The sequence below is a fragment of the Alternaria novae-zelandiae genome (genome assembly GCF_023758075.1).
Source record: "Alternaria novae-zelandiae strain BMP 2774 chromosome Unknown scaffold_2, whole genome shotgun sequence".
Taxonomy (NCBI): Eukaryota; Fungi; Ascomycota; class Dothideomycetes; order Pleosporales; family Pleosporaceae; genus Alternaria; species Alternaria novae-zelandiae.
Genome location: NW_026056962.1, coordinates 2,322,702 through 2,347,821, shown reverse-complemented (window position 1 = coordinate 2,347,821; position 25,120 = coordinate 2,322,702). Strand labels below are relative to the sequence as shown.

Sequence of the window (25,120 nt, the reverse complement as noted above, 5' to 3'; positions counted from 1 at the left end):
ATTACAAAGTTACAACGAGAACGCTGCTTCTATATGCTGGCTACCGTCCAGAAGATTTCGATCTCACAAGATATCAACTATGTCATTCAAAAGAGAGCGCGAAGGGACTCCAGACCTTCTTCCGAGACGAGATCCTTCGTCGCCGAATCTCAAGCGCGCGAAGAAACCGAAGTAGGTCTAACAGACCCCGCACCACTCTCCCTCCTGCCCCAGTTCCTGGGCTGCCTCTTCAAGAACGCACCAACAGCGCCTAGGTATCCCTCATGCCTCAAGAAGTACGCTTGCCGCGTATCCTTCGACCAGAAACGAATAGCGTAGGATAGCGTATTCATAGTCTGCGAGTGACCGCCGATGAAAGAACCTCCAAAGTATATCCTGGGCAGTCCATGTTTCTCAGCATGTAGATGTGCCAACTGGCCGATGTTGTTGGAAACAGCGTAGAGGAGAGATCGTGCCATATCTTCTGGGCGGAAGGAACCAGGGTCGTGGGAGAGTTCTGCCGAGCCTTCAACGTGCTCTGCTTCTTCTCTGCGCTTAAGATCGCCGTTGCATCCATCTTCGGCCTCCCGTTCCGCTGCACGCTTCATCTTGTAGACCTTACCAAACGACGACGCGATATGCGTGCTCTTGAGCCCGATCTTGTTGTACGCCTGTCCGTAGATGTCTCCTACGAGTAAATCGACGGTAGAGTTGTCGCCGTTCTCCGCTAGTCGGAGCATGTCGTCGAAGCTGCGTGCGCCGGTGAGCAGCGATAAGAGACCCCAGAGTGTTCCTCCTCCTAGTGATGTTCCGCCTATGCGCTCGTATTGTCGGGGCCCTGAGACTTTGATCATGGAGACGCCGGAGCCGATGTTGACGAGGAGATAGGGGTAGATGTTCGGTGGGTCGGGAGGGTGTGGCATGAAGGTCATAGGGCTGTCTTCGCTGTATGTGAAGACTTCGTTCGGTATCTCGTTGATGAAGAAGTCGAGGCCTACGGACGAATAATTAGCACGTCGGTTCCCTACTCGCAGCCAACGTCATCGTACCTATGATCAAGCACTCCATTTCGTCTTCCCGTATGACTTCCACATCCAGCGCCTGCTTTATCTTGTCGTGGTACTTGAACGCACCACCCCCAGTCGCCATGATACACAGGTCCGGCGACCTGGATCCATTGTCGTGCTTCTGATCAGCCTGGAGCTTGCGCATGAACTCTATGCACGCATCTATCCGGTCTGTCTCGAACTTGAAGAAGTTGAGGCGTCCGCCGATCGCATCGTCGCCCGGTTCGCGCGAGAAGTATACAAGTTTGGCTAGAGAGCCTCCTATCTGCGATGCACACGATGGATTAGCATGCTGCTGCGACTTTGCAAGGGGCTGGTCGCTGTGAATGGTCGCGTGCCACAACCAATCAAGCACACGACCACGCAGGTACACTCACATCGACGGCTACATGGCTGACTACCGAAGTGTGGTTCGGCAGTCTGATGTCGTGCGGGTCGTGTTCGTAGTCCTCGCTCTGCGGCGTCCCCGGCTGCTCCTCGTCTACGATAAAGGCCCCCTGGACGTTGATGCGCACGTTGCCCGGGTGTTGTATCGTGTCCTGGATGTCGCTTTGCGCGGTAGTCCGTCTCGGGCGTCCCGGTTCCGGGGTCGACGATGTCTCTATAGGATGCGCACGCGATCCTTTGGTGCCGGTTTCACCCGTCGCGGGGTCCAACGCAGGCGACATGGATGCGGATGTTCTGGGTCTTGGCTGCAGCTTCGCCCTCTTACAGCGATGGCGCACGCTCAGAGGTCGACGGCGTCTAGCGGAGAGATGGTGTTGGGATGGCGATTGTGCGAAGGGGGAATGAGGCACTGGAGTCGCTGCTGATAGCGATAGACGTTCCATTTGTCCGCTTTGTAACGGACCTTATGCCCTGGGCAAGACGTGACCTGAAGTTCTGCGCAGAATAGAGCCCAAGGTACGCAAATCTCCCGCTGCCCCTATATAACGGCAGAGGGTGGAGCGCCGAAGAAGAACATATATATCCTCCATATTCATCGGCGGAATGGAGACTGTATATCTTGCGATGCGTGCTGATTACCGAGATCGGGGCAATGTTAAGCTCGGCAACTGGCGTGAGGCGTGATGGGGAACATCCGAGGACCGACTGGGGAGGTTTGTGGGGATGCCGCTGACCAACGTCGGTGCATTTAGTAGACTTCAGTAATCCAATATTATATATCGATCGCGGTAATTAGGCGAAGGATATGATAAGGGCCATTTCTAGTAGCTGGAAGCACACGTGCAGCTACACCAAGTGCACAGGTAGGAAACTTCAATTCGAGTACGTCATTATAGACTTTATCTCTTAGCTGCAAAATGCACATGATTCAAGCTTCACCCCGTTCATGCCTTCTTGAGGCACAGTTCACAGCCTCGTACCTGCATACACCCGCGTACCAGGTAGGTAACAGCCGATGACGTCGTGCGCTCGTACCCTCTCTACCAACTTCACAAGCACGACATTCTTCTACCGTACATTCACAAGACGCCAACCTTACACACTAAGCCCAAGGAAACTATATCTATCGTTACCACTACAAAATACCAAGAGCTTCAGCAAGATGTCGTGGATGGACTCCTGGTCGCGGCCCAGCAAGCACGCCGTCACCCCACCACCCCTCTACCTCACCGTCGGCGACACAGTACCCTACTGCCACAGCTGCGGGCGCGTAATCAGCGAGCGCCGTAAGACTCAAAACGCAACTGCAGTCAAGTACTGCTCAGCGCGATGCCGAAATAGCAAACCAGGCCCCACGGACCGCAAGATCGAAGCCACATTCGCCGCCCTTCTCAACGGCGCGTCACCAGAATCACTAAAAGAAAACGCCGGAGCAGACCCCGTCAAGAACAACGCAGAAACAGAAGCTGCGAATGATGATGCTAAATTCGGCAAAGGCGAGAAGAAGCATAAGAAAAAGCCCTCCAAGACCGTCAAAGGAGAAACTAGAATCATCATCGAATGCGGCACAGTAGAAGAGATAGTCTTCCAGCGGGAAAAAGATCCCGAGAAAGTATACGGACGACGCAAAAATCGTAAAGCGCGGTTTGTCGTCGAGAAGCCTGAGGATTGGAAGAGCGTAGATATGGTCGATCAACCTGCGTCTAGCACACCTGCCACTACAGCCACGACAGACGCATCATCAGCATCTGTACCACAGCAACCCCCACAAGACTACACCAGCGACGAGGAAAGCGTATCAGATTCCGACGCCGAAGCCGAAGGCGGCATAGTCCTCGAACCCACCAAAACAGCCTCCTCTACAGACGCAGACGCAGACCCCTCCGCCCTCCCCGACACCGTAGAATACGGCTACGGCGGCGGAAAAGTGCGGCCACCCCAAGCGCAAAACGACGTCAACGGCAGCGTGGGCGGAGAAAAAGGCTGGGCTGAACGCATCGAGGAGACCGATGAGATGAAGTTGAAGCGGAGGGAGGGACAGCGGAAAGCGGATGAGAGGGAGATGGTGCGCAAGGCTGCGAGGAGGGGGTGTGCGTTTGGGTTTAGCGTTGAAGGGGAGAGCGAGAAGAAGAAGTGTGAGGCTGTTATGAAGGGCGTGGTTGTTGAGAGTAGTTTTGCGAAGGGGGAGTGGGGGGTTAGGTGGAGGGAGATGGTCTGATATGAAGGACATTGCCTGGTAACCAAGGCAAATAAATGTCTGAGAACTAACAAACTGTACGATTGAGTAAAACGCCGATATGGCGGCGGTGGGTATCAAGAATATTCAACCAAAAAAACGCCGTTGTCCTGGATATCCAACAGGACATCCTTCAAGCGATCACCGCGCCGCTCTTTCCCAAGATCCATCTTCATGCATTACCCACCCAGCAGCCATTAAAGCTTTGCCTTCCTTCATGCCCGGGTGGATGATCATCTCAAATCCTGGTCTTAGTCCAGCTCCAGATCTGAATAATATGTTAGCATAACCATTCCATCTTCCCCTGTTGCAGAGGTTACGAAAAGAGAAAATCATACCTGATCATATGCAAAGCCATCGTCCTCGCCTTATCCTTCAAATTAACCTGATTCCTATTGATCAACCTCTTCGGCCCATGATCATCCTGATCATGCTGCAGAATCTTCGAGTATTTCCCCCGATACATGTTCATGTACTGTATCAGTGCGTCTTCTTCGTCGTCCGTCCACTTCTGTCGGCCTTTGCGTTCGGCCGCCCGTTCTTGCGTGGTGACTTCGAGAGCGCGGTTTTCTTTTGCGAGGCGCCGTTGGTCTGGCCAGGTTGACGAGGGCGGTTCTTCGGACATGGAGGGCGCAGAGGTTTCGGAGATTGATTCTTCTTGTTCGGATTCTGCGCGGGGAGGGGGATGGTGGCTAGTTGGTGCTGCGGAGGAAGAGGGTATGGGTTCGGCGGTGCGCTGTTTCTTTGAGACGGGCGCGTTGCGACGCCGTTCTGGGGCACGGAAGCCGCGGTCGGCGGTCTCGAATTCGTCGGATTCAGAGTCGGAGATGTCGATTACGCGCTTACGTTTGCGTGGAGATGGCAGTGCGGGTTGCTTTCCTTTGGCTGTATTTGACGGGCCGGGTGTTGGCTGGGTGCTGTCGAAGCCGTCGCCGAATTCAATGCGCTGTGCTGTCGGTTGGCGATCGAATATCGATACTGGGCGGTTCTCCTTTTGCGGCTTTGGAACAGCTTTTAGAGCTTTCAGTAAAGCTGCTGAACTTTGCGGTGGGCCTGATGCTTGAGGTGCTTCGACCTGCTCTTCGACTGGTTCTTCGGGCTCTTCCATTCGGCTTTCTTCCGCCGTTTGTTGTCGGGCTTGCTGCTGTTCAGACTGCTCCTCATCGGGCTGCTGCGGTCCGTCACTTTCATCTACCGCTTGTATATCATCCTGTTGGTCTTCCGTCCTTGGCTGCTCGCTCTGCACTTTTTCGATCGCTTGAGGAATATCCTCATGCTCCTGCTGAGAAGCCGTGTCGCTTCCGACCATAGTCTGTTGTTCGTCTTGTGGCTGGTCGTCCATTCCCGGTTGCTCATTCTCCACCTCCTCAACTGGTTGCTGAACAAGAGTCTCTTCACGATCAGGCTGAGAAGCCGCGAGCCCCAGATGTACACCCGAATCACGTTCTTTCTCTTTCAAAACATCAATAGCACGCAAATCCACCTTCGCGTTTGGGTCGAATTTACGGCTACTGCGCCGCCTGTCTCGTCCAAACGAAGTTCGCTTTTTACGCAGTGATTCTCGCGGAACCGATGGCGCTGTTTGATCGAAGGACTGAGGTTCCCCCAGGGCTTCTTTGACGTTATGCATGATCGCGTTTGGTCCTCCAAGATCATCGATGGCCGTTTTGAGTTCCTTGTGCCGAAGACGCACCCAGTCTAACAGGCGAAAAAGGGTTGCCTCCCACGGAAAGTTTGACCTCAGATGTTGCAAGTCAACAGCTTGGCTATCTTGCCCATCCCGGAAGAAAGAGGCTCGGATCTCGTCTACTCGGGTCACAATCTGGTCCTCGAATTCTTCGGGTAGCGCTGATTCGTCTCCGCCCAAAGCTGGTGTGGCCCATCCACGGATCGGCGAGCCAGTTTCTACCGATTGTGACGAGTCAGAGCGAAAGAAAACCTCCTCCATTGTTTCTTCGGGATCAAAGGTGTTGTTGTCGGCCGACTTCTGAAGGACGAGTATTGCTAGTTGTGTCCGCAGTTCTAGCGCAAGCTCAAAGGTCTCATTATATAGCGCACTCTCTCCTGCAGCTGACTGTTGCGTGTTCGAATCGAGCGACTGCATAAACTGAGCTGGGAACGAGATGTCTAGTTGTCGTAGCACATCCCAGATACTCTTATCATCCCGATCTGAATGTATTATCTGCTTCGCTAACACCAGTAGATTGGTGAGATAGAGGATCAGGTCGAGGCCACTCTGTGATGCTGTGACATCCTCACTTGTCCCAAAAAGAGCGCGGTGAATTGCTCTGATGTGTATGTAGCTGTGTTCTTCGCCTTTGTAATGCTTTAACTGCGTGTTCAGTTCGTCTTGGAAGTCCTGGTAATCTTTGCTGTAGACTGAGCCGGGTTTTCGCATCTCTTGTATGTTTTGCAGATCATCCTCTATTGCCGCGTGATTTGGCGCAATGTGCTCCAAAAAATCCTCTGTAGCCTCGCATAGCTTGCGCAGATGCTTGACAATGTATCTGGGCTCCAGGAATTCGGCCTCTATCATGCTGAAGGAGGTGATGGCAGTGGTTCCGGACATCTCGGATGCGGCGCCCGGCGAGCGGAATGTTACGTCAGGCTCGGTGCGCGCTGGTGTACCTGGGACTTCGTCTTCCTCAAGGGCAATCTCGGTGTCTATTTCCTCAACCACTGTGAGGTCTGGCGCATGCGTAATTAGCCTGAGCTCTGTCTAGCCAGTAGTGAATATTGCGCTAATTGGAACTGCGCAAGCGAGCAACTGGGCTGTGGCTACTAACCTCCCAACAGCTCTTTCGCGGGTTTGCGCTTTGTGTTGCGCGCCTTTGGTGCCTCATGTTCACTTCCATCGTTCGTAGTCACGCTCGCTTGTCGCGCGCTTCGACGTGTGGGCTTCTGGATGTCGATAAAGTCCTCTACTTCGCGACTGGCGCTGCGCAAACTTCTCGCTCGCGATGCGCGTCCGAATTGCTGTGCAGGCGCATTGGCCGGTGGTTGTGGAGTAGGTGTTTTGCGCCGGCTTGCAGACCGCACACTTCTGCGGTCGGCCATGATAGTGTCGTAGGAACGCGTGGACTCGGCTGGTATTACATGCGACGTAGGTTGGGTGAGGTGTGATGTCAGTAGCGTTGGTGCGGATGCGGGCTTGTTTACGCCAACGGTCCGCGATGGTGGCTGACTAAGGCGACTCGACGGGTGCTCACGTGACCAGCGTCGTGGATCGCCGTTCGGGGCCTGGGTGGGCCTCAGCATTCAAGGCGCAGCACGGAGAAGGGGCCAGCTGTGCAGAACGGATGTGAATACGAAGCGTTTGAGTTCGAGACGGAACCACGGCATTTGCACCATGTTTCCGGTCTTCCCCACAGGCTTCCGGACAGAAAGGCCCCTTAACTAGCCCTCGTTGTGGTTTACGTAGGCGTGGATATATTACGTGGGCTGTCTGCACGCACCCCTTGCGCGCATCTCGGTCGTCTTCGACTTGCTTTACACGCCTCAACATCAGAGTGACCCCTACACCGTTCTGTTCAATAAAACTTGGCGAAACATCCACGTTTCCTTCACAACAACCTCTTCTATTCTCGTCACTCTTTGCAGCTCTTGGATTATCTCTGGGCGCTTCCCTTTACCGCTGACGTTTCTTGCCTTCGCCGCACCGCTCCCCTGCTCTCCTTCGAATCGCATTCATCATGAGGTTACGACAGCCACGACCGCACACTTTGCTTCTCCTCCTACCCGCTTTACGAGTCCTCGCCACATCCATTGCCGCAGACACATCAGACGACAAGCCAGTCGCGCGGGCCGTTGTGCCAGCCTACACCCAAGCCACCTACTCGCCTGATGCCTCACTTGCCCCGACGGCGGTCCCAAAAGGAACCAAAGATGCGCCTGTCGATGGGCTAGACGGCAAGCCTCACGCCGGGCCATACGTGGACGACGACCCAAAATACAAAGGGAAGAAGGCTCCCAACGTTGTTGAAGATCTCGGAGCAGCAAAGAAGCCTGGCGCTTCTACGGAGACTGTGCTTGTAGACGACGTCAAGGATGGCGACAAGAGCGTCATGCAGGACCCGGCACGGAAACCGGCTACTGGCAGCACAGGCACCGAGGGAGGAGTGTCGGCAAAGGACAAGGAGCGATTGGCACACGAGGAGAAGACGGGCGAGAAGATGGAGCAGGTTCCCGAATCGCCAAAGGAGGCTCCCGCGCATCCTGCTGACCAGAAGCAATTGAGCGGAGACGCTGTAGAGACTGCAAGCACCACTCGTGTGCTCGGTGCTGGTGGGCTTGAGGTGAGTTGTGGCTCTTCCGTGCCGTTGATTCAGTATTAACCAGACTACAGAAACCCACCGACCTTCCCGACTCCCTCCACGACAACCCTCTTCCTGTTCCAGGCTCCGTCTCTACCAAAGATCCCCTAGACACTTCACCGCCCAAGACACCCTCTTCGACACTCGACGATGTTGACGCCGGCGCCGTACAACCTTTCCATTCCTTCATTCTCGCTTTCACCATGATCATCGTCTCGGAAATTGGCGACAAAACCTTCCTAGTTGCGGCGCTCATGGCCATGCGACACCCTCGACTCCTCGTTTTCTCTGCCGCCTACTCCGCTCTGGTCGTCATGACAATTCTTTCGGCTGTCATGGGCCACGCAGTCCCCGCGCTCCTTTCGGAACGCTTCACGCACTTCGCTGCGGCTGCTCTTTTCCTCGTCTTCGGTGTCAACCTCATAAGGGAGGGTCTCGCTATGAGCCCAGATGATGGCGTGGGCGAGGAAATGGCTGAAGTCGAGCAGGAACTTGAAGAGAAGGAACAGCTTGCCCGACACCAAAACCGCCGGAAGTCCTCCATCTCTCCGTATGCCCTCGAGTCTGGTCGTGGTGTGCGACGCTCCCGATCCAACTCGCGACTACCTGCCCCCGCCCGCAGCCCGTCCAGCTCTCCCGATCGAATGCCTTCACCACGCGGAGGCTCCATGAGCGGCACTTTGGGCGCTGTGAACAACCTATTTTCCCTCCTCCTTAGCCCTGCGTGGGTACAGACATTTGTTATGACTTTCCTCGGAGAGTGGGGTGACCGCAGTCAAATTGCGACTGTTGCCATGGCTGCTGGATCTGACTACTGGTATGTCACTGCCGGCGCTGTAGTTGGCCACGGACTGTGTACTGCAGGTGCTGTCATCGGTGGCCGCGCCATTGCTGGAAAGATCAGCATGCGCAATGGTAAGCATGTCCAATCCCTCTTTCTTGACGTAATGCTAACTCGTGACAGTCACGCTTGGTGGGGCGATTGCTTTCCTCGTTTTCGGTATTATCTACACATTCGAAGCGTTCTACTCATCTTGAGCAAGATGCACACTTCCAGCATTGCACGGCGCGTATGGCGGGTCGGATATAGACCTTTGGGGTTGCGGTCAAACTATCTTTATCTTATGTTGACTCACCTATGTAATATTAATTGTACCTAAAATTAACATGGCACGACTGGGAACGGTCAAGGCGTTCTCACACAGGGAACGAGGTACAATAGATCTCTCACAGTTGACATTTGATAGTAGTTTCATGTGCGACTTGACAGTTAGAAACGGCGTTTGAGTCTCTCTTGGTTGAAACATGCTCAGTCCGTTTCATGCCCAGACTATCTGACAGCACACAAGCTTTTAGTTTTAACACGGGCTCTGGGGCTGCCGAGCGTGGTGCTGGTAGCCATAGGCGATGGCGTTGGGAGGTTGACGGAAGTGATCCCTGCACTCGCCGCGGAAGAGAGCCGTTGGCCCTTGCAGCTCTCAAGCTTCAATGGCTGCGCCTTGACGGACAATACCGCTGCTATTGTCACCTTTCACTATTCACCCGACCACACGCAAATCCTCACGCCACTTGAAAACTCTTTACCGCACTCTGTAACTGTCGTCTAACATATCCATCAGCGACGACGGGGACGCCATACCGGATCGGAACATATCCTTTGCGCGCCATCTGTACCACCACTATCGCGCATCGAAACACAACCTCCAGTGCTACAACCCTCGGTGATGGTATCGACCGCCAGCAGCGCGATGGCGCCGCAGCGTGAGCCCCCCAGACCGCCACCGCCGGCCGTCATCGAAGCCGAGATGCAGTGGATCTTCACCGAAGAAGAACTGCTACTGGCGCCGTCGATATGCGATGGCATGCCCGCTGAGGAGGAGCGCACACTACGGCGGAAGGGCGTCGGGTTTATATTGCAGGTGGGCATGATGCTCAAACTACCACAGACCACGCTTAGTACAGCGGCCGTCTTCTTCAATCGCTATCTGATGCGAATGAGTCTGAAGCCACGGCCGGGTTATAAGCCACTCCACCACTATGTGAGTCTTCCTTCCGGATAAATGCGATCTGGACGCGTCTAACTTCACCAGCAAATCGCCGCAACCGCGTTATTCCTCGCGACCAAAGTCGAAGAAAACTGTCGCAAGATGAAAGAACTCGTCGTTTCATGCGTCCGGGTCGCGCTCAAGGACCCCAACAAGCTCGTCGACGAGCAGACAAAAGACTTTTGGAAATGGCGCGACACAATCCTGTACAGCGAAGACGTCCTACTCGAAGCCTTGTGCTTCGATCTAAACGTGGAATCACCATACAAGACCATGTACGACATGATGAAGTACTACGGAGTCGAGCATAACAAGAAGCTGCGCAACTCAGCCTGGGCCTTCCTCTCCGACTCGACGTCCACACAGATGTGTCTGTTGTTCACATCGCGAGCGATCGCCGCAGCATCGCTGTACGCCGGCGCGCGTATGGCGGAGGTAGAGCTGGGGGATGACGATGGAAAGCCATGGTGGGAGATACAACATGTCCAGTTGCGCGACATCCGGAGAGCATGCAACCTCATGGCGGATCTGTACGAGAAGTCGCCAGACAAAGATGGAGAACCCTCCATGTACGCAGGGCTCCGGACACCAGAGGACGGCATCGATTTTGGGGACACACCCGACGGTATGGAAGGCGTACAAGCGACAAGCCAAAGCCAACCTCCTGCCAACGGCACGGGCGATGGCAACGCGACGGAGAGGGGCAGTGAAGAGGGTGAATTGGATGGGTAGAAGACACTCCAAGGACGGAGGATCATCAGCCTGGCCAAGCGTGTCGGCCTCAAGATCCATTATCGGAAACCACCAACGCCAGGCCCAGAAGCTCCACGCTCTCGTCGTGATTCGATGATCGACGACGAGACTGCTGGCTCCTTGGCGAATGGATTGCCATGGACACGAACCACGCTTTGGGACGAAGAAGAAGGATATGGCTTACAGTATCGTCTGTTTAGGGAATTGAGGTATTAGGCGTTTGGTTGGTACAAGGCGACATGGGAAGATACCACTAACCCGCATAACACATTATTACTACCTAGGTATGCGCATAGTACTTGAATACTATTGATGATTAGACAATAACGCGACGTGTTTTCTCAATTATGGATCAAAGATTGAAGACTTTGTGTAGACGCTGCGGCATGTGATTGATCATTTGCACCACCGCCAGCGATTGAGTCTTGGTGGATGGGGAGAAGGAGGAGGTGGTGGTCAAGGTGTCGTCTTCAATACATGCAATAAACATCTTATCGTACCAAAGACATAAAGAAAGATTGATCTTCTGGAAGGACAGCTAGCGCCAATCGCTGCGGCTTACGGGTCTTCGTAGATTCCCCCACGTGGGCGTATAGACCGTATATCGTGCATGAGATCATGACTCGTGCCGAGGCATCGTTACATGCCGCGTTGGTCTAGTAGCGCGACGTCAAGACTGCTTGTTTGCCACTAAAGTGACTTCCTTCTCTCCTTTAACCTTCAATATAGTCTGGGAAACCTCGAAAATCCGATTTTCGACCTTCAAACCAGTGAAAGTGTGATTTCCGATTACGTTCACAGTCATCGCGACCTAGGACCTGAGTCAACGCCTCCGCGGAACATCACCAACATGGACGCTTCACCTTCAGCTTTGCTCAAGCTTCTCCTGCCCAAAACACCGTTTCTATTGAAAACAGCACTATGGCACTCTCTATCCATGTCGCCGACGAGTTCAAAGTGGGACCTGAAGACGGAAATCACAGTCAACATGCTCCGCGACATGATGGGCCCCAACTCAACACCAACGCCCATCTCGAAGATGCAGCGTCTAACCTGCAAAGACCCAGGCGTCAAAGGCAAAATCTGGGTCAGCAAAGTCAAGTTAGATGTACCACAAGAAGACGACATCCGACAAATCATGTTCAAAGCCATCGACGACATGAGCACTGGCGGAGAGCAATGGACGAAGCCAGAGCAGCGCCCTCTAGAAGCAGAATGGGATGGGTACCGAGCCAACGCAAAAGACGACGAACCCGAACCCGCCGATATGAGCGAAAAAGATAAATATGAGAACCTCATGAAAGAAACAACGAGCAAAGTAACGCTACTTTATTTCCACGGTGGCGCAATGTACCTCCTCGATCCAGCGACATCACGGCCCCTAACGGGTCGTCTAGCGAAGGAAACAGGCGGCCGCGTCTTCTCCGTGCGATACCGCCTTTCACCGCAAGGTCCCTTCCCGTCCGCCTTGCTAGACTGCTTCACAGCATATCTCTCCCTCCTGCACCCACCCCCAGGCTTCTTCCACGCCCCCGTCCCGGCCAGCGAAATCGTCTTCGGAGGCGACTCAGCAGGCGGAACATGCTGCACCGCGCTCCTCCAACTGCTCCTTCAAATCCACCGCAGCACGCCCGCAGGCCAAACCCCCACCGTCAATTTCCACGGCAAACAAGTAGACATCCCCCTTCCGGCCGGTGTAGCCCTCGCATCCCCTTGGCTCGACATCACGCGTAGTCTCCCTTCTATCGAGGGCGCAGTAACATACGACTACCTCCCCCCACCCAGCTCAACCGACGCAAGAGAATTCCCCAAGGACGAGGGTGTATGGCCGGCGGATCCCCCACGCGCAGATTTCTACGCTGAAGCAAGTGCGCTGATGCATCCTCTTGTATCCCCCCTCATCGCAAAAGACTGGAGCAAAAGCCCCCCGCTATTCTTCTCCGTCGGCGAAGAAATGCTCAGAGATGAAGATGCCGTTATGGCGCAACGTTGTGTCTCTCAGGGTGTACCGGTCGTATGGAGGGACTTCGAAGCTATGCCGCATTGTTTTGCCATGTTGCTCGAGAGCGTTCCGAGCAGTGCTGTGCATTTTAGCGAATACGCTAAATTCTGTAAAGAGGTTGTTGAAGGGAAGAAGATGGCGTGTAATGGCGTGTTTATCAAGGCGAAGACGGTTGAGCGGAGTGAGATGGATGTTAAGACGGGGTTGACGAAGATTCAGTTTGAAGAGGTGGACGGGTATATGCAGAAGGGGAAGGAGAGGATTGAGAGGAAGTTTTCGAAGGGGCAGGATCCGGCGAGTGAGAGGCCGATGCTTTAGGTTGGTGGTTGGGACTGTGGCAGGTAGTTGGTTTTGGATGTAGATGGATGTGAGGGTTTTGGATATAGCGTTTCTTTTGGTAATATATCAGATTCTCTAGCTGGACTCTTACATCGAGTTCAACGAAGAAATTGCGTCGCCCGCTGCCAGGATGTAGCTCTCAACCTTTCAATTCTGCAACAGCAACACTTCCCGTATGTAGTCCACGGCAGCAGCCTTTTGTCCAAGTAAACCTTACACTATAAAAAAATTGAAAAGGCCTAGAGCCTACATCAACATTAGGCCACTTACTTTGCCTATCTTTATGTTAATGTAAGCTGCAGACCTATTCAGCTTTGTCCTATGTTGACGTGAGTCCATGGACCAAGGGTTCTCGATCTCTTTTTTCGCTCGGTTTGATGGCCCCGTTGTTGTAGTTCGTCACCACAGTTTAAGTTTGGTTCAGGTACCTGAACCGGGGTTCCTCAGCACACACCCCTTTCTCCAACCACACAGAACGCGTACATCATAGAACGCAACCAATAGAACGAACATTAATACAACTTCGTATCGCAAGCAATAGCAAGTCCTCAGGTGCTAAATCACTTAAACAAAGTTAAGTGGCACGGTAATCTATCCTGTTCCCGAACATCAAAATTTGGTCTTGAACTGTGAGGACTTATATAAACCTACACATCCCTTTCTCTTCTTTCCACACCAAACATTCCAAACTCGACCAACTTGACCAACTTGACCAACTTCCAAATTTCCCAAAGAGACTTCAACAAACCCTCACCAACCCACCAACTTACCAACCACCAAGATGAAGCTCACAATCTCCACCCTCCTCCTCACCCTCCTCACCGTCTCCGCCCGCCCAACAGCGTTACAAGCCGAAAAGCACAGCAGCATATCCGGCACTCCGTGTTCGCTTGTAAACTGCAAATCCGCCTGTTTCCTTGGTTCAGAGACTTGTCAAATGCTCTGTCAGGGAGACAAAGATGTAAGTTGCCTTGATCAATTAAGCGCATTCACCGAGAGAGAAAAAAAAAGACAAAGAAGAAGAACAATACTAACACACACCCAAAAGCTTCCCCTCTGCGCTATCGGCACCACGCCCCCACCTACCAGTCACATTCCCATCCTCCCTGGTCCCCATCAAAACCACACCATCCCAAATCAACGCAAAGACGTAGCTCGAGTACTCCCCCCACCCAGACTTTCCATGCCAACACCCTACTGCTCCCTGTTCCAATGCGACAACATCTGCGACCCGCTATGGAGAAACTTTCCAGAGGAGGGGGGAGCTGAAATGCCTAATCTGTGTGCGAGGTGGTGTAATAATAACCAATATGTAAGTTTTGTTTTTTCTTCTTCTTTGCTTTCGTCTTGTTGTGGTTCTGAAAGGGGAGTTTCTTTCTGCGATGAGGGAGTGGAGACTAACTAGTTGTGACTATAGATGCCAATGTGTCCTGAGGGAGTTGTACCGGTATATAAGGATGCTTAAGAGAGGCTGTGTTTGCCATGAGGAGGATCAAGGGTATTGATGCAGGATGATGGGTAACAGTGGGGATACACAGGAGACAGAGATAGCATGAATACAGAGGAATGGATATATCACCTACAACACAACCCTACCGCAGCACGCACACTCCCTTAACGCACCTTCTTCACACCCTTTGCCTCACAAGCCCCACACCTCCGTACCCTCCTAACCCCCCTCCCACTCCCGTTACCAATACCATTACCCCCCACCGGCAACTAACCCCCATCCTTATCCTTCCCACCACCACTCCTTCTCCCACTCCTCCGCCTCGCCAACCCCCTCTCAACACTACTCTCCAAGCTCGTCCCAATCCCCGAATCCGTAAACACACCCTCCCTCTCCACACCCCTCGGCACCGGCTCCTCCAAAATAAAATCATCGTCCTCTTCATCATCTGCTTCTTGTTCCTCTCTCGTAGGAATATCTTCCAGCCTAGGCTCTCCACCTTCTTCTTCTTTCAGACTGGGCGAGCTATAGGAGAGCGGTTGTTGAGAGGGTAGAGTGGGGAAAGTACGACTAGTGTCGCTGTACGGCGTGCCTGGTTCTGTGTTGTCTCCGTGTTCGAGTTTGGGGAAGGGTTCGCCTTCTTCTTTCTTGATTTGACCTTGGTGCGCATCGTCCTGGGATGGGGGGCTGGGACTGCTGAATAGCAGGGTAAAGACACCCCATGTGAAGAGCAAGACAGCCATTTCCATGCCCCAGAAGGTGAGAATGCCGACTATGGCGCTGGTGAGCCAGTATCGGTACATCAACCAGCGGAACCCTTCTAATCTGGCGCTGATGCGTACGCTGGCGCGGTAGACTTCGAGGGGGAGTTTCGATCGTATTTCCAAGCGGAGCGAAGACGGTACGTTGCGGTATCCCGGTTCGAACATGACAGATTCCATCATGCTGATCTCGATATGTTCCGACTCTGTGTGCCAGCCGATAAGATACAATGGCAGGCGCATGAGCCTGTAGATAATCTCGAGTATTCGGCTTCGATACGTCAAGAGAACTGGTCTCCGACTTCTGGCTAGTACAGTAGGTGTCTCGCTTGTAGCACCTTCTGTAACGACCTTCTCCGCCGTGGCACCAGGTGTACCGCCTTGACTGTGGTCTTCGACACTCCATTCCTCATCCCATCCGAGTAGATGCTTGACACCCTGGCCAATTGTTGTCGGACCTCGGAACTCCAATCCCACCATCCAGTTCCCCGCTTTCAGATTTGTATCGCTACGCGGAACTTCCATCTCGACGACGACATCGTACTTCTGGCGGTCCACCAGGCCGGGTATGTTGGCGAGGCCATACGGCCATTTAGCGGGCTTGCCAGTCGGTACGCTATTTGGCTGCGCGTTCGCGTAGGGTATTATCGGACCGTGGTCGAATTGCAGGTATACGGGTACGGAGATGCCGCGTACGGGTATGTAGTTGTAGTAGAAGGACGAGTATGCGACGACCGCGAAGGCGAAGAGGATGGTTGAGGTGATGAAGAGGAGGGCCGTGCGGAGATAGGTTCGCAGTAGGGCGGGCGACGTCGCTATACGGAGGGGGAGAAGGATGGCGTCCTACGTACTGGTGAGCATGCGTGTGGGATACAGGTGTGCAGGACTCGCTGCGGCAGAACGCGATGGCGCGCATCGTGGGGTGGGTGTCTTACTGTTGCGATTTGAAGAAGTGACCTATCCTCGCGAAAGTCATCCTTGAGTTTCTCCATCGCAGTCTCGTGGGGACGGCTGGCTACATGGCTTGGTGTTGGCATGTCGAGCGCGTCGATCTTCACATGCAGCAGGAGCTGGGCCGGGGTGTGACGTAGGGTGCGCACAGACGACGCACCACGCTAAGCATCCCAGCCAGCATCCTGACATCCCGCCATGATTGCGCCATCATATGCAGGAACAGAAGGATGAACCTGTAACGAAGCCGGGAGTCGCTTGAAGATCTAGATGCACATCAAATACTGTTGCAGATCACATGCTTGCTCACGATGAAGTTGATGAACATATTTCAATTAAGCAAGAAACTACCCTCGCCATGCCGATAATCCTACACGATACATCCGTCCGATTCAAATCAAAGTACAAAAGAGACCCGAATGCGATGTGACTGTGAGCCATCTATCTACCTCAACGCCATTAGGTCAACAGTCTGCCAAACCGTGAACCCAAACGCCAGAGGAAGCAGAACCCATACAGATCGTACTCGCAAACACGTGGTATCATCCCAGAAAACCTTTAGCTCATTTGAAGAAAGCAACAAGACGAACAGCGAAGATCAACGTAGAAACACAATGTACTTAACCAAAACGCTCCGACCAAACAAAGGAAATTCGTGAAGACGCAAATAGGGCTGCACTAGCCGGACGATGCCGTCGCGTTGCCGCATGGAAAGTTCCGCTCTAAGGCCAGGCACCTCGCTCAACTTTTATCCGGGACCGTCTAACAAAGATCCAAGGACTTTTGAGAAATATGCAAGTGCATGTAACGTGCGTAATAACAACATAGCCGCTGAAACAGCCAGAAGACAAAAGGTCGTGGGTATCGTAAAGTCGTCGGTACATCCACGTGGAAGACTACTATGCTTCCATCCAGATACTCGTCGTTCCATCTTCCGATCTTCCGATCTTCCGCACGTCGGGTTGTGGAGTGGTGACACACTCAAGAGAATTTACCCATCTTAGGAGGCCCATGGGGTTTGGTGGGAGAGCCCATGACCGACTTTTGTAACCGCGATGTAGCCTTGGTGACACCAGAGAGGGGTGAGCTGCGGTTCATAGTCGTGCCGTTCTTCAAAGGCGATTTGGCTACTCTGTTTGACCGAGTGCGCTTTCGTAGAGGAGTTATCAGGGCCTCAGCGGACTTGCCAGATCGAACTGGGCGGGAAACGGAGGCGCGCGCCGCAGGATCCGATGGCAGAGAAGCAACATCGCGATAACGGTTCTGGTTGCTGCGGAAAGCGGTAACGACGCCACGGTCAAAGTGCTGAAGCATAAGGTCTGATGTAGCCCGTGCGCGTGCGTTGGGCGTGACAGAGGAAGGTGCCGCTGGGGTGGAGCCAGGATGTGGCATGCTAGAGCTTGCCGGCGTAGCCGGCACATCAGTAAAGTCGAACTCATCGTCGAACTCATCTCCATCGGTATCGTCGGTGTCAATCTCCAAAAAGTCGGCGAGGTTGAGGTCCTCATCGTATTCATCACTCGAAGAACCCTCCTCATCTTCGTCAACGAGGCCCATGTTACCGTTGGAAGAAATGCTTACGAAGGGATAGAATGCCTCCGGGGGACCAATGCTTTCGTTTCCAAAAGCAAAGTCGTTGCCCGAAGCAGACCCAAATATGCCAGTAAGCATGATATCGGTGTTGAGATTGTTGTTGAAGACTTCATTGCTGTTCTCGCTGTCGGAGGCGTTGAGTTGAGCAATGGAGTTCCGAGGACTGTTGTTGACAGTGCCGCTCGTACTACTCTGGTAATCGGTCATAGGAATCCACGGAATCAGTACCGTGCGTGGACGGTAGAATGCAACAGCCTTGGTCGACCTGTTAGTGACAGCAATGGCTTGGTCAGACTCGTCGTGGATGAAGACGCCGCGAGTTGGCGGAATTTGGCGGCCAATCGGACGAGAGCTTCGTTGAAACGGCTTGGGTGTTGCAGCGCGTGAGCCCGGTGCTGACGCCGGTCGCTGTAGAACAGAGTGCTTAGGCGTGCGTGGTAGTATGTCGGTACCAAAGTCTTCTTCGTCAGTGGTGTCACCAATGTCAGCTGATGAGAAAAGTTAGTCATTGAGTAAAAGCAATTAAAGGGCACTACCATACACTCATAGCCACTGGATTCGCCAGATGACTCGCCATCGGATTCTTCCGAGTTATCGACTTGAGTGATGCGCGACTCGCCCTGCTCAAAGTCCCAGAACGAGGCGTCGGACTGCGGAGAAGCCATGTCTCCGTTGTCATCATCGTAGTCCATCTCAAGAAGTTGATGCAAACTGGGAGGGATCTTATCTTGATCCATGAAGAGATCAGGGAAGACACTGCTGTCGAGCTCTGAAGATTCCGAACTGGAACTATCTGATACTTGAACGTCATCGTCAAAGCGGACGCGCTTGGCTGAGCCGTCTGAAAACTTCCTCTTGGCCATAGGAACAGGGGATGCAGGGAGAGCGTCTGGCTCGAAGAAGGGGGTGAACCCATAGTCGGGAAGACTTGCCATGAACGTATCGTCTAATGGGACAGTGACATCGAAGATGTTGTCGCTCAAACAACTCTCAAGACTAAGTCGTCGAGCATCACGATACTCATTGAGAAGGGTAGTAGCTTGTTGCTCTTCTTGGAGGATGTAGCTCTCTTCTTGTTGCTCCATCATCTCCATGTCGGATTCGTCATCGTCGGGAACGAGATTGACGCCGCTGTAGTCTTCATCGTCGCTCTCAATAGCGTTTTCATAGCTTACTTGGGGTTCGTCGTCCTCTTTGTAGGTTAACAGCGGTATGCTAGAGGCGGCGCTTAGTTTCCTAGCCAGCTTGCGACGGGGAAACGACTCTTGGTCTGTGGAATCGTCACCAAACAGCACTGAGGTGCTTGAGAGATTGCTAAAGGTGCGCTTCTTGTTACTCATTAGTAGCTGGTTTACCGGGTGCTTGTTGGGCATGAGCACTGTCTCGTTCTCATCGTCTTCGGCGTGGGACTCGTCGTCATCTGCAGGCTCGACGCGGATAGAAGGGCGCTTTCCCTTGCCCTTGCCTCCCCTACGATAGCTGTAGGGCATGGCCGGTACATCCGCATCCGTCTCGTCGTCGAGCTCGATGTCTTTGGCAGTGCTACTGTCCTCTTCGTCGTCTTCTTCCGCGGCACCTTCGGTAGCCGACTGGTCACCGCCGCGTCCTTGAGTACGGGGTGTGCTGCCTACGACTGTGTCTGGCGAGGCAGAGCGCTGGTCACTGCCGTGGGTGTTTGTAGTGGTCTCGTGTACGAGTTTGCGGTCTTGGTTGTTAATTCCACCGAGAGTAGGCGACCGAGCGTGCGTATGGTGAGCCATGGTCGGTTATGTCTTTGAGGGTTCGTCTTTGTAGTGATGGAGGCGTGGTGAAGGGTCGCGGGGGATGGTTACAAGTCGGGGTGGTGTCGGAGTGAGTGGCCGGTCGGAATATGGAATCGTGAGGGGTGATAGCGTTCGTCGGCTGGATCTTTGGTGTACTGAGGGGAAGGACTGGCGAACTATGCTGAGCCCTTGGTGTTTCGTCGACCTTCAAGCGTTGAGCAAGTAGTAATGACAATGATGGTGTTTTGCGGCGCAGGCCAGACGATTGCCAATTGGTTGAGACGAGATTGCGCAGGGGATACTGCACGCAGTCGTAGTATTGGTATCGTCGTAGAGGTTGAAATTCCGTGAGCTGTCGGGCTGATGCAGCCCATGGGCGGGCTGCACCAGGAGTTTAGAGCTCAGCGAGTGCCTGCGGCATTGTCTCGACGATGGTAGGGGTATGAATGTGGTTATTGTGTGTTTCTGGTATGTTTCTGTGTGACTTGAACGTCTTTGGGCTGGTGTGGAGAGAGAATGCGGGCGAGTGAGAGAATATGTTGATAAGTTTTAGTTCGGCACTAGCGTAGAATCGCAGTCCGAGCGTCTAGTTCCTTGCGCGCAGCGATGACTCCATATCCAGCACCAATGAACGGCCACGATGCGACATGCAAGTCAGCCAAAGACCTGGTGCTCTATACACCCAGCGCAACGTATCTCGTAATTTCTTCTTCAATTGCCTCTCCAGCGCAGTCCTCCAACGCCTGTCGCGTGCCCCTCACCAGGAAATTTTGGTTTCTCGCCGAACTAACCCCACTGAAACTAACTTGGACGTGCGCAGTGCGTGCAGCGATGAGGCAACACGGGGCTAATACACGGTAACGGCTTCAGCCTATTGGTTGGCTGTAAGACGCAGGCCCCGGGTTTGCACATGCTGCGACGAACAGCACGACGCAGAGAGTAGATTACCGCTGCCCGTCTTCTCCTTACATCGTCATCTTTAATATCCGCCCTAGCAAACCCATCAACTCGAAATTTGCGCCTACGCGACCCCGACCTCGCGATGCGATCGTGATCTGCCAAAACTGGAGTACGCTTGACGTCGCCCGGCATTGTGCCCCTCCAGATGCACCCATATCGATACGCACTGGGCTGGTATTGACGTTGGCGCCCGCTGGCAAAGAAGCGGTGAAGAGGTGCAAACGTAGCCGGCGCCTCAAACAGTAAAGGTACAGCAACTTGCGGGCCGCTCCTGCTTGTCACAATGCAGGTGTCTGTCCCTGAGACACTCGTCTGTCTATCGCACAAGTGAATTAATTGCCTCCAGGGCTTGCTCTGATCTTCCTCTTCCGTGCAATGACTATGGAGCCTTCTCCGCTGAACCGTTTGTTTGTTTTGGACACCTTGCGTTAACTTTTGCGTCAACTTTTTTTTTGTGAGGCTGAGCTTTACCTTGCTCGGGGTGCATTGGTGGGCCGATCCACTGCGTTCCGGTTGGGTCGAGTTTCTTCGAGCCCGGAGCTAGGATTCAATACCCAGATCTTCGACAAGTCACATGTGCATATGCTCTTCATTGGCTATTGGGCGTCCGCACATGTACCTGAAGAGTAAGCATTTTGTTGGCAGGCATCCACGTATATCCAAACTTTGAAGGTGTCAAAACTGCGCCGTGTTGTTGCGGCCGACAATGATTACGACCATTACATAAGATGCCAAACTTCATGTACTTTCTTGGGTACGCCCAAGTTCTACTGTGAGCTTACGCCCGAACACAGAAGACATGTAGAGAAGAGACTTCCACCGCCTCCACACCTCCTGCCGGCTGCCTCCCCCACCCACCCTAGACTTTCTTTCTCGAGCTTACTGCACGATCTTCAACATGTCATATGTGCATATACTTCTATTGGCTGTCGGGCGCTCCTCATTGGCCCGCGGACACCTACATACGGAGTACATACATGTAAAGCAGGTTTTTCATTGGTCTAACCACCCAAGTATACCCCAGACGCTAGCTATTGCAGCTGCACACCATCTAGCAATTTTCGTAGGTGCAGAGAGGCCCGTTATCAAAAGACAACATTTACTTTTGTTGGGTTGTTGACTGCAACGTTGTCGGTCAAACCAGCAGATGCCCAAAGGTCGGTCTGGCCGAGCCGCCGTTGACATGGCTTTGCTTGGTACAGGGTGGAGTACCGGTGGAGCCTAGAAGCGACGAACACACTCAGGGTTTGTGGTCGGAAAATCTGGATCACGCGCAACATATCTTCACTTTCTTCAACGGGGTAAATCGACAAGGGGTCCCCATACTTTTAGATGTCATCATCTTCGGGCCCATTCTTCTTCGAGGTAGCATTACGCAAATGTATGTATGTACAGGAGTCCGGTAGGCTATATGCAAGTGGCCGAAATAGCGGACTTCAAACATTTAGCTGCTCTCTGTCCCTGGAAGGACAAGTGAGCCGGTTACGGTGCAGTTGCGATTGGTCAATGCGCAGTAAGCAGCTCACGTGTTCTCTCCCAGTGTCGGCTCGGCGCCTTCGACGTTGAAGATATCTCTAGGCGAGGCAGGAGCCTCAAGCTTGGCAAGCGGTGCGAGATTGCCTAGACCACGAATGATATCTTCGTGATCAAAGCCCAGATTGTAGAGCATCTGCGCAGCCCACTTGAGCGTATCGTGCAGTTCTGCACGCGTGGCCTCTGATAACCCCTTGCCACGTCTTTCCTCGAGCTCCACCTCGTTTTGGACCTTCCGAATGATGGCCCAGATCGTCTGTCGGTTAGGGTGGATTCGCCCCTGTAGGATGAGCGTGGCGCCACCATCCTGGACAATCTCAATGTCTTCTGGTCGATCTTCGTATTCTTTACTCTTGGTGACGCGATACTGTGGCATTGTGGGTAATCCACCAGGGGCTCTGTAGGGCTCAAAATTCTTGCGTGACTGGTGACACCATATCTCGACGATCTCTTTGCCCTTGGCACTGCTGTATCCGTCAAGCACACCGCTTAGTACGCGGTTGAAGTCATCTGTGGAAAGATTGACCGCTTGACGGGATGAGAATGAAAGGAACCGGGCGCAGTAATCCTTCCACTCACCATCTACAGTTGATAGGATGGACAGTGTGCAGTACAGTTCCTCGCGGATGTTGCTGAGTATCATCTGTTCCCATGCAAAGAGCAGTCCAGTGAAGCAGTCCTGAGCACGTGTCTTTGCTTCGTGGGGACCATTTGAGGTTCGAAGAAGCTCTGCAGCAAAGCTTGAGATGATGATAGGTCGCGGCCTGAACGTAGATGCCTCTTCCACATACTTTTGCATGCCTCTGATGGTATCCCAGTTCTGAAGCTTGATCTGAGAACACAGCAAGGCTATCAAGATTTCAGCCGGCATACGCTGCTGCTGGTGCTTCTCGTTCCAAGTTCCAGCGCTTTTGATCACGTCCAAGACGAGTTCGTTCTCCCCAGCCATTGTGCCAAAGCGAACAACGGATGCGGACATGCTGCGATGACTGTGCAACTCGCGACCGATGATAGGACCGTCCAGATCATCGGAAAACAGCAGCCAACGGCCCACGTCGTACATCTTCGACTCGGTAACCAGATCCAGCAACCGCGCGAGGAGAGGTATAGGAATCTTGTTCTCGAAAGCTGGGAACTCAACCGGTGGAAGATGGCTTGTAAACGGCTCGTCTTGTCGTAGCTGCGGACTTTTTCGAAGGACTTCGAAAAATTCCTGTACAGACTTTTGTTTGTTGTCATCGGTATGTTGTTGAAGCATAGACAATGTCGTCAATGCTCCCTGGATGTCACCGTTGTTGATGAAAGCACGCATGGCCCGATGCAACATGCTGAGTGGAATAGTGGTTGGCTCAAAAAAGTAGGGTACTTCGGTACTTGACGAAGCAGACGCGTTTGCAGCGCCTACCTCAGCGCCAAACCCTGGAGCCAGCTCAAAGATGCGCAAGAGTAACTCTGGTCGCTTCTCTGGTACGAAGCCGCCCGACTCGATAAGCCGGACCATGATGGAATCCCAAGCTGATGAACCGAGACTTAGGTTGTTCCTGTCTAAGAAGTCCTTCAAGGTCTTGATAGAAGCAACTAGGCTCTCTGGTGTAGCACCACGAGCTCCAACTCCCAGTCGCATATGGTTGACAAGCCCATCGACAAAAGCCGTAACGACTTCGCTGCTTATAGTTCTTCGGGTTCGGGCGCGGTCTTCTGCACGTGGCAAAGAATTTCCGCTCATCGGAACCAAGTTCCACGGACTTGATGGTGCTGGTGTTTTCTGTTGCTCTGCTTCCATGATCTCCCTCCAGCTGATAAGCGCCCAGCTGTGGTCCCCTTGTTTGGCTGCCATTTTCTCCAGGATGTAAGCACCATCAAGTGTCCAACCTCCGTGTAAACATGACCACAAACAGAGCTCTAGCCATAGCTCCGGAGCTACCTCTGTGACCTGAACCTTGTAACGGGACCCAGGTATCTCATGACCGAGGAAGTAGTGGGCATTCGCGCGATCCTTGGCGGTCTTTACGGAAGCTTCGTGAGCATTCCAGGTGGCGTCAGACAGGGCTGTCAAGATCTTAGTCGAAAGCATGTGAAGGGTCGGAGGTTGTTGAAGCGCATGCTTGTCCAGAGGATTTCGATATGTGTACACTGAATCAGGCATGAACCCAAGATGGTGCAGGTATGCAATCATCTCCAAGACACGCGGCATGACAGTCTCCTGCCCGCCACGGTCTTGCTCCGCAGCTGACAATATCATGTGCCCCAGGCTCCTCCACAGCTGTCCAAGGGCTCGCTTAATAGGAACATGCGGATATCGGATCGACTCTGGAGCGGATGTTACAGCGTCTAGGGTACGCTGCAGCTTGCGATTCGGAAAGGTTCGTTGGAGTCGCATAGGACCTTCAGTCAGCTCTTTCAGAGGCCGGTGCTCTTCTCCTTGCAACACAGCGTTTGCATACTGCTCGAGATGTTCAGTGAGATCGTTCGAACCTTTCCCGTCCTCCGTGAGCTTCCTGACCATCCAGATGACCGTTGGCCATTTCCCCGCCTCCAAACCAAGGTGGCTCAGAATGTCCACAGAGGCATCCTGCGCCTTGTTGATGAACAGGGCGAGGTCGAGTGACGTTATCGGCTTTTCTGGGTTCTCATCGGTCTCTTGCCGCAAGTATTTCGGAAGGAATGGCTCAATGGCAGCGAGCCATGTGTTGACATCATGACGGACCTCTCGAGGTGGGTAGGGTATGCATGAGTGGATGCGTTCCTTGGGCTTGGGCGGATATACTGGGACAATCACATCTTCTCCATCTTGCGTCGAAAGCTGGGTTTGTGACTGAGCGTCTGCGGGGCGGCGTTTCCCAGATGTGAAGGTGCGCTTGGAGCGTCTACCGAGGGCGGGAACGAGGAAGGCGGCGACAGAACAGGGAGCAGCGATGCCACGAGGGTTCGGACGGAAAGCCTGTGAGAGGGCGCTGCGAAAGCATGTATGCGCAGCGCTCATTGAGG

The 25,120-nt window shown here is 53.3% G+C and overlaps 8 protein-coding genes across 8 annotated transcripts; 3 read left to right on the top strand and 5 right to left on the bottom strand.

Annotated features, from left to right (window-relative positions):
- Positions 1 to 149: 149 nt before the first annotated feature.
- On the bottom strand, positions 150 to 1,714 carry J4E88_001816 (uncharacterized protein; the record flags this gene model as incomplete). The annotated part of the gene is made up of 3 exons (XM_049395484.1): positions 150 to 973; positions 1,029 to 1,311; positions 1,424 to 1,714. 3 exons carry the CDS (start codon positions 1,712 to 1,714, stop codon positions 150 to 152), a joined length of 1,398 nt encoding a protein of 465 aa, XP_049259348.1.
- An 881-nt stretch (positions 1,715 to 2,595) lies between these two features.
- On the top strand, positions 2,596 to 3,651 carry J4E88_001815 (uncharacterized protein; the record flags this gene model as incomplete). The annotated part of the gene is made up of 1 exon (XM_049395483.1): positions 2,596 to 3,651. The coding sequence occupies one exon, from the start codon at positions 2,596 to 2,598 to the stop codon at positions 3,649 to 3,651; it is 1,056 nt and encodes a 351-aa protein (XP_049259347.1).
- A 159-nt stretch (positions 3,652 to 3,810) lies between these two features.
- On the bottom strand, positions 3,811 to 6,726 carry J4E88_001814 (uncharacterized protein; the record flags this gene model as incomplete). Its single annotated transcript, XM_049395482.1, has 3 exons — positions 3,811 to 3,937; positions 4,008 to 6,357; positions 6,456 to 6,726. The coding sequence occupies 3 exons, from the start codon at positions 6,724 to 6,726 to the stop codon at positions 3,811 to 3,813; spliced, it is 2,748 nt and encodes a 915-aa protein (XP_049259346.1).
- A 635-nt stretch (positions 6,727 to 7,361) lies between these two features.
- J4E88_001813 (uncharacterized protein) lies at positions 7,362 to 10,759 on the top strand (the record flags this gene model as incomplete). Its single annotated transcript, XM_049395481.1, has 4 exons — positions 7,362 to 7,964; positions 8,015 to 8,897; positions 9,690 to 10,021; positions 10,073 to 10,759. The coding sequence occupies 4 exons, from the start codon at positions 7,362 to 7,364 to the stop codon at positions 10,757 to 10,759; spliced, it is 2,505 nt and encodes an 834-aa protein (XP_049259345.1).
- An 871-nt stretch (positions 10,760 to 11,630) lies between these two features.
- J4E88_001812 (uncharacterized protein) lies at positions 11,631 to 13,100 on the top strand (the record flags this gene model as incomplete). Its single annotated transcript, XM_049395480.1, has 1 exon — positions 11,631 to 13,100. One exon carries the CDS (start codon positions 11,631 to 11,633, stop codon positions 13,098 to 13,100), a length of 1,470 nt encoding a protein of 489 aa, XP_049259344.1.
- Positions 13,101 to 14,840: 1,740 nt separating this feature from the next.
- On the bottom strand, positions 14,841 to 16,324 carry J4E88_001811 (uncharacterized protein; the record flags this gene model as incomplete). Its single annotated transcript, XM_049395479.1, has 2 exons — positions 14,841 to 16,175; positions 16,268 to 16,324. 2 exons carry the CDS (start codon positions 16,322 to 16,324, stop codon positions 14,841 to 14,843), a joined length of 1,392 nt encoding a protein of 463 aa, XP_049259343.1.
- Positions 16,325 to 17,264: 940 nt separating this feature from the next.
- On the bottom strand, positions 17,265 to 19,636 carry J4E88_001810 (uncharacterized protein; the record flags this gene model as incomplete). Its single annotated transcript, XM_049395478.1, has 2 exons — positions 17,265 to 18,364; positions 18,418 to 19,636. 2 exons carry the CDS (start codon positions 19,634 to 19,636, stop codon positions 17,265 to 17,267), a joined length of 2,319 nt encoding a protein of 772 aa, XP_049259342.1.
- A 2,485-nt stretch (positions 19,637 to 22,121) lies between these two features.
- On the bottom strand, positions 22,122 to 25,115 carry J4E88_001809 (uncharacterized protein; the record flags this gene model as incomplete). Its single annotated transcript, XM_049395477.1, has 1 exon — positions 22,122 to 25,115. The coding sequence occupies one exon, from the start codon at positions 25,113 to 25,115 to the stop codon at positions 22,122 to 22,124; it is 2,994 nt and encodes a 997-aa protein (XP_049259341.1).
- Between the last annotated feature and the right edge of the window lie 5 nt (positions 25,116 to 25,120).